The following is a 17,040-nucleotide window of genomic DNA, read 5'->3' as shown; positions in this document are numbered from 1 at the left end:
AAAAGGGCCAATAATTAACATCAGTACTCTTACAGATGCATACAGAGAGACCAAAGTAGGAAGTAGATGCCATGCTGGTACAAGATTAAGGATATTCTTCTAAAGTTTTGATAATTAATCTGTGCTTTCCTGACATGGGGTGAAAAGGGGAAAACTGTGTTGTCCTAAACTAATATTTCTTGCATTGGCTGTAAACAGATAAAAGCATCTGTTCCATTCAACATGCAGAGAAGTTTATTTCAGACATATGGCAATTTCCCACTGTACAGTATAAATGAAAACATTGGTACTTAGTTAAATTCCTGATACCCAGTACAACATTATAGATCTGGTTAAATCCCTTTCCAAAGCAGTGCTGTGACTGCACAGTAAGCAACAATGATGATTTAAGGTAAATAAATATGATGAATCTTTGAAGTCATCGACTATTGTTGGATTAATGGACAAGGAGAAAGTGAGTACTGCAGATGCTGGAGATCAGAGTCGAGAGTGTGGTGCTGAAAAAGCACAGATCAGGCAGCATTCAAGGAGCAGGAGAATTGACATTTCGGGCATAAGCCCTTCATCAGGAATGATGCTCATTTCCAGCACCGCACTCTCGACTCTGGATTAATGGACAGCCAATATTCCCATTAAATTTCTGGACTAGTTGCAAAACTTAATTTTCAAACATGTCCTGATAATAAATCAGTGTCCATTTAATTACGAATAATTTCTTTATTAAAGTTATTCACTTTTGAAGTATAAAATGAAAAGTTCCATTAACCAACTCTAGGCCACAAGTTAGTCTTTTAACATTTCCATAATTATCCCCATTAAATGATTTTACCAGTTTATAACTGCTTAAAGGAAAAAAAAAGTGAAGAGGCACTCATTACCAAGAATATATCCAAAATTCTTACCAAGTTGAGAAATATTACAATGGAAAAAACTGGAATGAAATGCCATTTAGAATAAAACCATTTTAACCAAAATGGAATGATAGAATAACAAACAAAACACTCAATTAAATCACAAAATATACAAATAAATCATATACAAAATAAATAGTCTGCAAATCTACAAAGTCTTGACCATTGTTAATTATAAATGTCATTTAACTGACAATCTTATGAAACTTACACTTCATCCATAGATTTTTTTGTGCTTAATATATACACAGTTATGAATACTGTAGTCAGAATACTTCACCTCAGAGTCAGTTTTGTACAATATAATACAAATTGCAATTTACTTGCAAACTTGGTTGATTAAACAATATGTAGTGATAGTCAGTTCTGCTGTAAGAACACTTGTACAATTATAGCTGTGTTTCTCACATGTGAAAAACCCTTTTTTTAAAAACATTCTACCATTTATGGATTTGGCATATTTAATTGCTATGTAAGTGTAGCTATTCCTTCCAAAGAAGTTCTCTAGTCCCTATATAGGACTGTTATTCACAGTTTGCATACAAGTGTTGAAATCAATTACGTCAATGATGTGTTGTGCAAATGTTGAACTGAGTTTCCATATTCAAGTTACAATTTAAATGCCCAGCAACCCCAACTCTTTTGGGATTAAAATATGCAGCTATGTCCCATATAATGCAATAGGAAGTTAAAATATCAAACATGTACTAAATTAAGCTGGAGTAATGGAAGCATCCTCAAAATTTAGAAAATTCACCTTCAATGACCATCTTAAATCACATACCATAATTTTTTTAAAAATGTTTTACAGTGTCACAGTTAATCTCAGTAAGTCTTCATTAAAAAAATACACATTTCTTTTCAGCCACAAAGCAGCTATATACTTGCACTTTTTTCCAATATTTTACCATTCTCCTTTCGTGTAAGGAAAACAAAAAAAAAATCCCACAATAATAAAGGATAACAAGACACCTGTGCACAGAGGATCTGTCTGAATCTTGGCAGTTGTTTAATGTTCAGTTCACCCACCTCTGATCGTCTTCCTTCACCTTCTTGTGCCGAGGCACATCTCTTTGGTCTCATGACAGTGGACATATGTGCTTGCATGTGTGCATGCATACGGAATACAGGATTTTCTCTCTGGAACATTAGTGAGGACAAAATCCTGCAGGTATTTTATATTGTGCCTTCATTGTGCATGCTGTGATTTGATTTATGAGACACACAGTTCTGTTCATTTAGGAGGTTTGCCGTTTCATCAGGTAAATGATCATGCAGCTCATTTAAAGTCAATTCAATCTTAGTATTTTCACTGTCTGATGACTGTGGTGTTTTGTCCATTATGGATGCCATCAGGGCATTCTGATAATGTTGTCTTGTAATCTGCAAAATGAGAACATGCTAATTAAATACACAACCAGTTTTCACTTAAAATGGAAAAAGACCAATTCTTGCTCCTTGGGTTATTGTATCAGTTAACAAAGAAAACTGCACTTTTCATTCAATCAAGGCTCAATTTTTTAAAACTCCCAAGAGAAGAGCAGCATTAAAACAAAGAACAAAGAAAATTTACAGCCGAGGAACAGGCCCTTCGGTCCTCTAAGCCTGAGCCGATCCAAATGTACTGTCTAAACTGGTCGGTCAATTCCTAAGCATCTGTTTCCCTCTGCTCCCCACCAACTCATGCATCTTTCCAGACGCATCTTAAATGAATCTACCATGCCTGCCTCTACCACCTCTGCTGGCAACGCGTTCCAGATGCCCACCACCCTCTGTGTAAAGCACTTGCTGCATTTATCCCCCTTAAACTTTCCACCTCTCACCTTGAAAGCGTGACCTCTCGTCATTGAATCCTTCACTCTAGGAAAAAGCTTGTCTCTATCCACCCTGTCTATACCCTTTATGATTTTGTAAACCTCAATCAGGTCCCTCTCAATCTCCTTGCTTCTAATGAAAACAATCCTAACCGACTCAACCTCTCTTCATAGCCAGCACCTTCCATACCAGACAACATCCTCGTTAACCTTCTCTGCACTGTCTCTGAAGCGTCCACATCCTTTTGGTAATGTGGCGACCCGAACCGTACACAGTATCCTAAATGTGGCCAAACCAATGTCTTGTACAATTTTAACATGACTTGCCAGCTCTTATACTCAAAACCCTGTCCGATGAAGGCAAGCATACTATACGCCTTCTTGACCACTCTATCCACCTGTGCAGCAACCTCCAGGGTACAATGGACCTGAACTCCTAGATCTCTGTGCCCATCAACTTTTCCCAAGGCTCTTTCATTTACTGTATAATTCGCTCTAGAATTAGACTTGCCTAAATGCATCACCTCACATTTGTCTAGATTGAATTCCATCTGCCACTTTTCCACCCAATTCTCCAGTGTACCTATATCCACCTGTATTCTTTGACAGTCCCTTATGCTTTCTGTTACTCCAATCTTCGTGTCATCTGCAAACTTGCTGATTATACCAACAGTGCCCTCTTCATTTATGTATATTACAAACAACAGTGGCTCCACACTGACCCCTGTGGAACACCAGATAGAACACCTTTCTCCATTTCGAGAAATTCCCTTCAACTACTACTCTCTGTCTCCTGTTGCTCAACCAGTTCTTTATCCACCTAGCTAGAACACCCTGCACACCATGTGATTTCACCTTCTCTATTAGTCTATAATGGGGAACCTTATCAAACGCCTTACTAAAGTCCATGTATATGACATCAACAGCCCTTCCTTCATCTATCAACTTGGTCACTTCCTCGAAGAACTCTATTAAGTTGGTAAGGCACGACCTCCCCTACACAAAACCATGTTGCCTATCACTGATAAGCCCATTCTTTTCTAAATATAAATAGATCCTATCCCTCAGTACCCTCTCCAACAACTTTCCCACCACCGACGTACTGGTCTGTAGTTACCTGGAATATCCCTACTACCCTTCTTGTACAGGGGGACAATACGAGCAACCTTTCAGTCCTCCAGCACCTCACCTGTATTTAAGCATGCCACAAAGATATCTGTCAGGGCCCCAGCTACTTCCTCTCTCGCCTCCCTCAGCAACCTGGCATTGATCCCTTCCAGTCCTGGGAATTTGTCCACCTTAATAACCTCTAGCCTACCCAAGACATCTTCCCTACTTCTGTCAACATGACCCAGACTAATTAAACTTCTATCTCTAATCTCAAGTTTCATCATGTTCCTCTCCTCAGTGAACACTGATGCAAAGTAATCATTCAGAATCTCACCCATTCTCTCAGGTTTGACACACACACAGCCTTCCTTCATTATCCTTAGTGGACCAATCCTTTCTCTAGTTACCCGCTTGTTTTTTATATAAGAATAAAATGCTTTGGGATTCTCCTTAATTCTGCTTGCTAAAGCTATTTCATGACCCCTTTTAGCCGTCTTGATTACTCGTTTAAGACTTGCCCTACTCTTCCGATATTTCTCCAGGGCCCATTCTGTTTTTAATTAAAATGCTTTCATAAGTCTAAAGAAAATTAGTTATCTGGTATGTTATTTACATTAATTCTGTAAAATTACAGAACTTAAACTAAAAATTTCAATATTGCTAACATTATGAAAAGAACAGGCAATAACAAACTATTTTGTGTAGCAAATTGGGAAAAATATGAAATGCAAACTGCAGTTTAATGTGGATAAATGTATGGTTATCCACTTTGGTGGCAAGAACAGGAAGGCAGATTACTACCTAAATGGAATCAATTTAGGTAAAGGGGCAGTATAGAGAGATCTGGGTGTTCTCGTACCCAGTCATTGAAGGTAAGCATGCAGGTACAGCAGGTAGTGAAGAAGGCCAATAGCATGCTGGCCTTCATAACAAGAGGGATTGAGTATTCAAAGTTTGGGAGAAGATTTGTAGCTCGGGTGCTCATTGTTGTGGTTCTGTTCGCCGAGCTGGGAATTTGTCTTGCAAACGTTTCGTCCCCTGTCTAAGTGACATCCTCAGTGCTTGGGAGCCTCCTGTGAAGTGCTTCTGTGCTGTTTCCTCCGGCATTTATAGTGGCCTGTCTCTGCCGCTTCCGGTTGTCAGTTCAAGCTGTCCGCTGTAGTGGCCGGTATATTGGACCCAATATACCGGCCACTACAGTGGACAGCTCGAACTGACAACTGGAAGCGGCAGAGACAGGTCACTATAAATGCCGGAGGAAACAGCACAGAAGCGCTTCACAGGAGGCTCCCAAGCACTGAGGATGTCACCTAGACAGGGGACGAAACGTTTGCAAGACAAATTCCCAGCTTGGCGAACAGAACCACAACAGGGATTGAGTATAGAAGCAAAGAGGTTTTTCTGCAGCTGTACAGGGCCCTGGTGAGACCACACCTGGAGTACTGTGTGCAGTTCTGGTCTCCAAATTTGAGGAAAGACATTCTGGCTATTGAGGGAGTGCAGCAGAGGTTCACGAGGTCATGGAATTCCTGGAATGGCGGGATTACCTTACACTGAAAGACTGGAGCGACTGGGCTTGTATACCCTTGAGTTTTGAAGACTGAGAGGGGATATGATTGAGACATATAAGATTATTAAAGGATGGACACTCTGGAGGCAGGAAACATGTTTCCGCTGATGGGTGGGTGCCGAACCAGAGGACACAGCTTAAAAATAAGGGGTAGACCATTTAGGAGAGAGATGAGGAGAAACCTCTTCACCCAGAAAGTGGTGGCTGTGTGGAATGCTCTGCCCCAGAGGGCAGTGGAGGCCCAGTCTCTGGATTCATTTAAGAAAGAGTTGGATAGAGCTCTCAAAGATTGTGGAATCAAGGGTTATAGAGATAAGGCAGGAACATGATACTGATTAAGGATGATCAGCCGTGATCATAATGAATGGTGGTGCAGGCTCGAAGGGCAGAATGGCCTACTCCTGCACCTATTGTCTATTATGAAATAAAATCGGCCAAAAAAATGCAGAAGATTTACTACACTTAGAATAGAATCATAAAATCCCTACAATGTGGAAACAGGCCTTTTAGCCCAATCCTCCAAAGACCCTCCCACCACACACCCTATTACTCTTCATTTACTACTGATTAATGCACCTGCACATCCCTGAACACTATGGGCAATTTAGCATCGCCAATTTACCTAGCCTGCACATTGTTGGATTGTGGGAGGAAACCAGAGCACCTGAAAGAAACTCATACAGACACGGGGAGAATGTACAAACTCCAGACGGACAGACAGACACCCAAGGCTGGAACCGAACCCGGGTCCCTGGTGCTGTGAGGCAGCAACGCAAACCACTGAGCCACCGTGTCCTTGTGGAGGTACTATGAAATATCTTTTTACAAACATACAGTATTAATAACAAGATTTAAAAAAGCAACCTACTTCTGGTTCATCATACTAAACTGAGGTAAACATACTAATTGCAAAGTGTACTTCTAGTTTTGAACAAATTACATCAGTCAACCACCAACACTTTAGATATCCACAGAAATTGCTGGAAAAGCTCAGCAGGTCTGTAGGCATCTGTGGAGAGAAATCAGAGTTAATGTTTCAGGTCAAGTGACCCTTCCTCAGGGTCCCGAAACGTTAACTCTGATTTCTCTCCTTAGATGCTTCAGACCTGCTGAGCTTTTCTAGCAATTTCTGTTCTGGTTTCTGATTTACAGATCTGCAGTTCCTTCAATTTTTAGATATCTAACTTGACAACTAAAAGTTTTAACTATAAAACTACGGGAAAGCTAGACAGTGAAGGAATCATCAAACCTGTCCAGTTTGCAGAATGGGCAGCACCAGTCGTACTGACGGCGAAGCCTGATGGGCTTTTTCCCCTTAGTGAACAAATGGTAAACTACTTTTTGCAGCTGGATAAATAACCAATCCCTCACATGGCACAAAACTGCACATGAGCCATGCGTACTTGCAATTCCAGTTAGGTGAGGATTCCCAGATGTATGCTACAATTCATATCCATATGGGCTTATACCTATATAAAGAGACAGCCATTTGGGGTATTGTCAGCTTGTGCAATCATTCAGCAGACGATGAAGAACATTTTACAAGGTCTACCCCTGGTGGCAATTTATCTAATTGATGTACTAATTACAGGAAACCAATACGAAGCACTTAGAGAACTTGGACATAGCCCTTAACTATGTCTCCCAGGCAGGCATAAGCCTTGGAAAGGAAAACTGTGTTCCATGCACTCCAAGTGACCTACTCGGGCTACAGAGTCAACAAGGGGCAGCACGGTGGCTCAGTGGTTAGCACTGCTGCCTCATAGCACCAAGGTCCCAGATTCAATTCCAGCCTCTGGCAACTGCCTGTGTGGAGTTTGCACATTCTCCCAGTGTCTGCGCGGGATTCCTCTGAGTATTCCGGTTTCCTCACACAGTTCAAAGGTGTGCAGGTCGGGTGAATTGGCCATGCTAAATTGCCCATTGTGTTAGGTGCATTAGTCTGAGGGGAAATGGGTCTGGGTGGGTTACTCTTCAAAGGTTCGGTGTGGACTTGTTGGGCCGAAGGACCTGTTTCCACACTGTAGAGAATCTAAATCTAAAGATCGGGTTACACACGTTGGAAGATAAAGTGACGGCAATCAAAGGTGCCTAACTCCAGTGTCTGTACCAGAGCTTAGATCTTTCCTTGGGCTGGTGAATTATTGTAGAGAGTTCATACCTAACCTGGCCCCCATCCTGCCACCTTTGCATCAACTCCTAAAAAAGGGTCAGCCTTGGAAATGGGCACATAACCAAGCCATGGCTTTCAGGGAAGTAAAGAAACAGCCATCATCCTCTAAGATGTTGTCACATTATGATCCCAAGTGAGATTTGGTATTGACATGTGCTGCCTCTCTGTATGACATCAGGGCAGAACTAGCTCGTAGGAGGCCCAATAGAGTGGAATGCCCAAAAGCTATGAATTCAGGACTTTGGCTAATGCAGAGCATAAATACACACACATAGAAAAGCAAGGTTTGGTGGTCAAATTTGAAGTCAGGAGGCTTCACCAATACCTTTATAGACAAAAATGTATAATATTAACAGACCACAAATGCCTGCTAGGCCTACTTAAAGAGGACAAAACAGCACCATCCGTAGTTTCAGGCTGAACTCAGCAGTGTGCTCTAATTGCAAGTTGGAACACCATCCAAGAGGCCAAGTAGCGAATGCTGATGTGTTGTGCTGCCTCTGGTAGACACACTGTCGGTGGTACTGCCACTGGAACAATCTATAATGGTATAAAATTTTCTGGACACACTCCCAGTCACAGATGACAATATCAGACATTAAACATAGAAGATCTGGGTCCTGGCAAAACTGAAACAGCTGGTGGCAATGGGGGAGAATAAATGGCCATCACAACCAGAATTGAAACCTTTCTGGACCGAGAGAGAACAGCATAATATGAGGATGACATTATTATGGGGAGCATAATCTGATGAAGGGCTTTTGCCCGAAACGTTGATTTCGCTGCTCGTTGGATGCTGCCTGAACTGCTGTGCTCTTCCAGCACCACTAATCCAGTATTTGATTTTCAGCATCTGCAGTCATTGTTTTTACCTCATTATTATGGGGAGCAAGAGTGACTGACCCTAGCAAAGGTTGCTGCCAGATACTGGCTGAACTCCACCAGTGGCATCTAGGGGTCTCCAAAACTAAGATGCTAGAGAGAAGTTATGTCTGGTTGCTAGGATTGGATGAAGATATAGCTGCGTTGGTAGGGTACTGGCCAGAGTGCCAACAAGGGCAAACGTTACCACCAGCAACTCTCCCACATTCATCGGAATGGCCAGGGAAACCTTGAATGTAGTTACATATCAACTCTGCAGGTCCTTTCATGAGCTCAATGTTCTTAATCATTGTGGATGTCAACTCCAACTGGTTGGATGTGCATAGAGGTCATTCGTCAAACGTTATGATAGATAAACCATACATATCTTTTACAATGCATGGACTCCCAGAAGTATTGGCCACAAATAATGGGCCATCATTTTCCAGCAGGACATTGGAGTACTTCCTTACAACGTACAAGGACAGTGCCAAGACATCTGGCCTCTGTGGACTTATTTCAATCTTTACCAACTATATTAAACAATTGCAGATGGGTGTATCACTACTTTGAATATGCTGTCAGAAAGGAAGAATCACTGACTTTCCTGCTCCTTGGATGCTGCCTGACCTATGCTTTTCCAGCAACACACACTCAACTCTGATCTCCAGCATCTGCAGACCTCACTGTCTCCAAGAATCTCTGACAGCCTATCTACCATGAAAGAACCCACAGTGGAGAAGCTTAGCAAAGCTATTTAGTTGCCTTTGGCAAAGCTCCAAGTGCTGATGCTATTCCTGAAATCTTCAGAAGCAAGAAATTGATTATTCCTCAGCTTCTGCATTCTACATTGATGTTGGAAGGGGTAGGCAGTACCTCAGGATATGCTTGATGAAAGCATCTACCCAGAATTCACATGTGGTGAAAGAGGAAGATGATCCGCAATTGACCTGATCTTTTTAGTCTGGAAGCTTCAAGAGAAATTCTATGAACAAAAAAGGCTGATAAATATTGTATCCTTTGATTGCACCAAGGCATTTGATCACACGAGCAGAGGTAGTTCATTTAAACTGAAGAAAATTAGACTGTCTTCCAAAGATTTAGGTTGTGACCTCCTTTTTCTATGAATACATGGTAGATCAGGTTAACTATGAAAGGGCAATATTGGAACCCTTTGAGATAAGTAGAGGGTTCAAACAGTTTTTTTGAGACTGAAACTTTTTGACATGTTCTTTGCTGCTATCATAAACTTGCAGTCTAACTACTGAGGGTGGCCAATTACATTCTAGAACAGAAAGCTATTCAGTGTTGTCCACCTGAGATCCAAGGCAAAAGGCACCAAGTCCTAAAATGAAATTTGCTCTATACCAATGATGCCAGACTGAGGAAATTTTTCAGCTGCAAACAGACAGATTCACTCATGACTGTGAAGTTTAACTTGACCATCAACTTCAGGGAGACCAAGTTCATGGGCCAGGATGCTGAAATTGTAACATGGGTCAGGCTGTTGATAGCTTCACATTTCTAGGCTCTAGCATCATCAGTAATTTGATACAATGTTAAATCACGTGGGTAGTGCAAATGCAAGAGTTATTGGGATCAAGCGAAGAGCATCCAACTGCGAGTTTGCTTAGCCTGCATCCTCAGGGCCCTTTTCTACTCTGATCAGATTCCAGGCTCACTAGCTGTCTCCTTTGTGATGCAGAATGATGCCAACAGTGTGGGTTCAATTCCGACACTGGCTGAGGTTACCATAAAGGACTCTCTTTTCAACCTCTCCACCCGCCTGATGCATGGGGTTAAACCATCACCAGTTCTCTCTGTCTCGTGAGAGAGCAGACAGCCAAAGAAGAACAGCAACAGGAAGACGAGATTTGGCCAAATGAGTCTGTACTGGGGGTTCATGTGTCTGTATAAGTAGGAATGAAGCACATCGAACTGCTCGAAACAATTAATATGCATCTTCAAGCTGTTAATCATAATCAAAATCAGGTGTTTTATCAGAAACAGCACTTAGTTCAGAGATGCTTGTGCAGACTGAATTCTCAGGCAACTTTGTGGATATAAAATGTGGTAACGTTTAACGTGGCAGTTAATTATCTAATCACAATAGGTATGGAACAAACAGAAAGCCACAGCCAGAAAAGAGTATCCAATTTAGAGAAAGATTATAAACAGCAGGGAGCAGGCAGCATCTCAACTACCATTTTCCTCTAAGAAGTTCTGCACATTATTTTTCGATATTCCGTTTTGTGCTTTGACACTTTTCACCTATTTTCATGCTTTCTTCAAGTAGGGCATGAACCTGTAGATTCTGGTTCAGGGGTCAGGAAAACACCACTATGTGAAAAAGGATGTCAGCTGCTTTTTGTTAAACCCTTTCATAAACTAGTTCAAAGCTATTGTGCTATTGGACTGACATCAATAATTTTGTTATTGTTTGGTTAATAAATAAATCTGCCATGGTTTGGTTCAGGTTTGGTATGACTACAAATATTTCTATGAAGTAATAGAAGTGTATTATCCGTAAATAGCAAAATATATAATAAAAAAAATCATTAAAATGATTTCATCAAATAAGTGAAGCTGCATGGCAAAATCTTAAGATTTCATCCAAAATACATGCACAAAATGATCAGAGAGTCATAGAGTCATAGAGATGTACAGCACGGAAACAGACCCTTCAGTCCAATTCATCCATGCCAACCAGGTATCCAAACCCAATCTAGCAGCTCATTCCATACACATACCACCTTCTGCGTGAAAGGGTTGTCCCTTAGGTCTCCTTTTATATCTTTCCCCTCTCATCCAAAACCTATGCCCTCTAGTTCTGGACACCCCCACCCCAGGGAAGAGACTTTGTCTCTTTAAAAAAAAAATTCCTATTACAATTTGCAATAGCTGTCCAAATTGGCAAGTTAGTCATAAAATCATACAGCAGGGTCCAAATTGTCTGCACTGACCAGAGAGCCTAAACTGATCTAGTCCCATTTGCCAGCATTTGGCTTATATACTCCTCTCTCCCCTTTCTATTCATGTACCCATCCAGATGCCTTTTAAATGTTGTAATTGTATGCACTTCCACCACCTCCTCTGGCAGCTTGTTCCATAAACACATCACCCTCTGCATGAAAAAGTTGTCCCTTAGGTTCCTTTTGTATCTTTTCCCTCTCACCTTAAATCTATAGTTTTGGGCTCCACTACCCTGGGAAAAAAGATCCTTCCTATTTACCTTATCTATGCCTAATCATGCTTTTATAAACCTCTATAAGCTCACCCCTCAACCTCCTACACTCCAGTGAAACAAGTCCCAGACCATTCAGCCTCTCCTTATAAATCAAACCCTCCATTCCTGGCAACATCCTGGTAAATCTTTCCTGAACCCTCTCCAATTTGAACTGCACACAGTACTCTAGAAATTCATCCAATGTCCTAAACAATCTGAATATGACATCCCTACTCCCATACTCAAAGGTCTGAGAAATGAAGGCAAGCATGCTAAATGCCTTAACCACTGTCTACCTTTGACACGAATGTTTAAAGAATTGTGACTGAACTTCTAGGTCCCTTTGTTCTACAACACTACTCAGCAACCTACCATGAACTGTATAAGCACTACCCTGGTTTGTTGTACCAAAATGCAATAGTTCGCACTTACTCAAATTAAACTCCATCTGCCACACCTCAGCCAATTGACCCAATTGAAAAAGATCTCTTTGTAATTTTAGATAACCTTCTTCACTGTCAACTATACCACTAATTTTGGTGTCATCTGCAAACTTATCAACTATCCCACATTCTCATCCAAATTGTTTATATAAACAAGAAACAAAAGTGGACCCAGTACTAATTCCTGTGGAACAATGCTGGTCACAGGCCTCCAGCCTGAAAAACAACCCTCCATCACCACCTGCTGTCTCCTACTGTTAAGCCAGTTTTGTATTCAAGTGGTAAGCTTACCCTGAATCCCACATGATACAACTTTACTAGTTAGTCTACCATACACAACCTTGTTAAAGGCTTTATTTTAGTCCATGTAAACACTGCTCTGCCCTCATCGATCGTTTGGTTACTTTCTCAAAAAACGTCAATCAAGTTTGCAAAACATGAGTTCCCTCGCACAAAACCAGCTGTCTATCCCTAATCATCCCTTGTCTCTTCAAATGCATGCAAACCCTTTCTTTAGAATCACCTCCAACAACTTACCCACCCATCAAGGTCACAGGTCCATAGTTCCCAGGCTTCTCCTCATAGCATTCCTTAAATAAATGCACAATATTAGCCACCTTCCAGTCCTCTGGCACCTTACATGTGGTTTTAGATCACAGAAATATTTCTGCTAGGGGCCCTGCAATTTCTTCCCAAGCTGCCCACAATATCCTGGGATACATTTAGAACATAGATCAGTACAGCACACAGGCCCTTTGGCCCTCAGTTTTGTGCTGACCTTTTATTCTACTCTAAGATCAAACTAACCTATGTACGCATCATTGTATTATCATCCATGTGCCTATCCAAGAGTTGCTTAAATGTCCCTAATGTATCTGACTCTACCACACCGCTGGCAGTGCATTCCATGCACCTACCATTCACTGTGTAAAGAACCTACCTCTGACATCTCCCTGAACCTTCCTCCAATCACCTTAAAATCATATGCCCTCGTGATAGCCACTTCTGACTATTCACTTTATGCGTCTCATCATCTTATACATCTCTATCAAGTCACCTCTCACACTTCTTTGCTTCAATGACAAAACCCCTACCTCCCTCAACCTTTCTTCATAAGACAAGCTCTCCATTCCAAGCAGCATGCTGAGAAATCTCCTTTGCATCCTCTAAAGCTTCCACATCCTTCCCATAATGAGGCGACCAGACCTGAACACAATATTGCAAGTGTGGTCTAACCAGGACTCTACAGAGCTGCAGCATAACCTCTTGGCTCTTAAACTCAATCTCCCTGCTAATAAAAGCCTCCTTAACAACCTTATCAACTTGGATGTCAACTTTGAGGGATCTATGTACGTGGACCCCAAGATCCCTCTGCTCCTCCACACTGTCAAGAATCCTGCCTTTAATCATGAATTCTGCATTCAAATTCGACCTTCCAAAAGTCACCTTACACTTTTCCAAGTTGACCTCCATTTGCCACTTATCAGTCCAGTTCTGCATCCTGTCAATATCCCATTGCAACCTACAACAGCCCTCCACACGATCCACAACTCGACCAACCTTCATGTCATCGATAAACTTACTGACATCCTTCCACTTCCTCATCCAAGTCATTTATAAAAATCACAAAGAGCAGAGGTCCCAGAACAGGATCCTCTGGAACATCATTGGTCACCGAGCTCCAGGCTGAATATTGTCTATCTACTACCACCCTCGGTCTTCTAGCCAATTCTGTATCCGGACAGCCAAATTTCCCTGTATCCCATGCCTCTTTACTTTCTGAATGAGGAACTACCATGGGGAACCTTATGAAACGCCTTGCTAAATCCATGTACACCACATCCAATGCTCTATCTTCATCAATGTGTTTTGTTACATCCTCAAAGAATTCGAGAAGGCTTGTGAGGCATGACCTGCCCCTCATAAAGCCATGCTGACTGACTATCTCTAATCAAATAGGAGAAAGTGAGGACTTCAGATGCTGAAGATCAGAATCAAAGAGCATGGTGCTTGAAAAGCACAGCCAGTCAGGAGGCATCCAAGGAGCAGGAGAGTTGACATTCTGGGTATAAGCTCTTCATCAGGAATCTGAATTCCTGATAAAGGGCTTATGCTGGAAACGTCGACTCTCCTGCTCTTCGGATGCTGCCTGACTGTCTGCGTTTTTCCAGCACCACACTCTTCGACTCCGTCTCTAATCAAACTATGGTTTTCCAAGTAATCATAAATCCTGTCTCCCAGAATCCTCTTTAATAATTTGTGCACCACAGACCTAAAACTGATTCATCTGTAATTCCCAGGATTATCCCTATTCACTTTCTTGAACAATGGAATAATATTTGCTATGCTTCAATCATCTGGCACTACTCCAATGGACAGTGAGAATGCAAAGATCATCGCCAAGGTGCAGCAAACTTGCTGATAGTGCCGGATAGGTATGTCCCACTGAGGCAAGGAATGGATGGTGGAGTGAAGAAACCTTGAGTGACAAGGGATGTAGAACATCTAGCCAAGAGGAAGGAGTAAGCTTACTTAAGGCTGAGGAGGCAAGGATCAGACAGGGCCCTAGAGGGTTACAACATGGCTAGAAAGGAATTGAAGAATGGAAAGAGAAAATGCTGGAAAAATCTCAGCAGGTCTGGCAGTATCTGTAAGGAGAGAAAAGAGCTGATGTTTCGAGTCTAACTGACCCTTGTCACGGCTTTGACAAAGGGTCAGTTAGACTTGAAACTTCAGCTCTTTTCTCTCTGACAGATGTTGCCAAACCTGCTGAGATTTTCCAGCATTTTCTCTTTTGGTTTCAGATTCCAGCATCCACAGTAATTTGCTTTTATTTAACTGAAGAATGGACTTAGGACAGTTAGAAGGAGCAATCAAAACGCTTTAGCTGGTAGGATTAAGGAAAACCCTAAGGCATTCTACACTTGTGAGGAGCAAGAGGATGGTCAGAGTGAAGGTAGAGCCTATCAGGGATAGTGGAGGGAACTTCTGCCTGGAGTCGGAGGAGATAGGGAAGGTCCTTAATGAATACTTTGCTTCAGTATTCACTAGTGAGAGGGACCTTGTCATTTGGGAGGATATGCTCGAACAGGCTGATATTAAGGAGGATGTGCTGAAGATTTTGAAAAACATAAGGATATACCCAAGGTTACTACAGGAAGCGAGGGAAGAGATTGCTGCACCATTGGCGATGATCAGGTCCCGGAGATTTTTCGACCTTTATGTCTTCTAAGACCTCCAGCACTTCCTCTTCTGTATTGTGAGTTGCTTTCAAGACATTAATATTTATTTCCCCAAGTTCTGTAGCCTCCATTTCTTTCTTCACAGAAAAAACTGATGGGAAACATTTATTTAGTCTCTCTCCCATCTCTTGAGGTTCAACTCATTGATCTTTAAGGGGTTCTATTCTCTCTTAATATACTTGTATACTCTTTGGATTATCCTTAACCTTATCTGCCAAGGCCATCTCATATGCCCTCTAGAAATCACAGTTTTGATAGTGAAAGCTAGTATCTACATTGGGCAAGAAAAAATTATCCTGATATGTCCAAAACTAACAAATGACATAAACTACCTCACATTTAAAGTTGGTTGCAAGATCCTTTTTTTAAACAATCTGTTCAATCAGCATCAGAAAAAGGTACATCAGAACAGTGCACCACTATTCATGCTTAAGTTACATTCACCTACATGAATCCAAATATAGCTGATTCCAAATACATTTATGTTATAACAAGTTTACAAATTGGATTTTCACTGCTAGCAATTTTAAAGCATTGAATTCTGGGCTATTTCTTCCATATACTAATTAATGGGGCAGCTAATTTAAGACTGCAATAAAAATAACACTTCAGAGCTTTGCTATCTAAAAACGGATTCCATTCGAAAAGGTGTGAACATTCACATACTTGAATTTGACTTAAACAAACCAATTAAATTTCAAAATTCAATTTAGTAAGCACCAACTTCAATATGTAAGGTAGACTTAAGCTGTGATTTTAAGTGAGTCTAATTATTTGGGGAAAGTACATTTACTGTAAAAGCAGAATTGGATCTGTGGAATCATAGACTTTTAGACCATTTTCTGTTACTGTGTCTATTCCATGAAACAGGATTTCAAATAAATAATCAGACCTAATCTTACCTTTACAAATTGTAAGTCAGTCAGAGCCCGCACTGAATAGTCTGGAACATACATCTGGAGCAAAGAATTTAGCTGACTGTTGTTGCTCCCCATCTGCGATGTTATTGAATCAATACGATCACCTCGATTCAAAGAATCTGAATGATTTAAGCCACATGTTCGAGGTGGAGATCGGTTATCTGAGCAAGAGAAAAAAACGTTGGTAAGTTGAAATAGGCTAGTATTTTGACATGTACAATTATTCGTGCATTCAGAAGTAATACTTTGGGATTAGATATCAAATCTAATTTCTGAATTGCCTTGATGGGAGGTTATATTTAAAGGATTCAGTTTAGCAGACTTATAGGGTGACTTACTCTACATGTGTTTGCATAAAACTTTGCTATTTCAAGCTTGGTTGGTTATATCAAAGTTCACTGATAGCTATACCCAAGATAATAATACTTACATGAACTGTTTTACCCATTAATTTGGACAATTTTGAACCATTCTATCTTCCTCGAGAAGTAAAACACTGCTCTCGTATTTAATGTTAATAATCTGTTCGTCTGCTGCTGAAAGCCTCATCTATATTATTTGGTTCCAGGAACACAATTAGACTTAGCACATCAATACAGTAGCTAAAAAACAGGTCAGAAGCTAGGTATACTGCAGTGAGTAACTCACTTCCTGACTCACCAAAGCCTGCATCATCTCTAGGCACAAGTCAGGAGTGTGTGGAGTACTCTCCACTTGCCTGTATAAGAATTAGAATTAGTATAAGTGCAGCTCCAACAATACTCAAAAAG

General features: G+C 41.1%; 1 protein-coding gene across 2 annotated transcripts in view; it reads right to left on the bottom strand.

Moving 5' to 3' along the window:
* Positions 1-697: 697 nt before the first annotated feature.
* LOC140463320 (metal transporter CNNM2-like) overlaps positions 698-17,040 on the bottom strand; it is a 238,157-nt gene continuing 221,814 nt past the window's right edge. For both annotated transcript variants that reach the window (XM_072557109.1, XM_072557110.1), the window contains 2 exons: positions 16,253-16,431; positions 698-2,294 (listed from right to left, as the gene is read on the bottom strand). In XM_072557109.1, the coding sequence (XP_072413210.1) occupies positions 2,088-2,294; positions 16,253-16,431 (386 nt within the window). In that variant the 3' untranslated portion in view covers positions 698-2,087. The remainder of the gene's footprint in view (positions 2,295-16,252; positions 16,432-17,040) is intronic.

This window comes from Chiloscyllium punctatum, chromosome 38 (genome assembly GCF_047496795.1).
Source record: "Chiloscyllium punctatum isolate Juve2018m chromosome 38, sChiPun1.3, whole genome shotgun sequence".
Classification (NCBI taxonomy): domain Eukaryota; kingdom Metazoa; phylum Chordata; class Chondrichthyes; order Orectolobiformes; family Hemiscylliidae; genus Chiloscyllium; species Chiloscyllium punctatum.
Note: the sequence above shows the minus strand (reverse complement) of the source record. Positions and strands in the feature narration are given on the sequence as shown.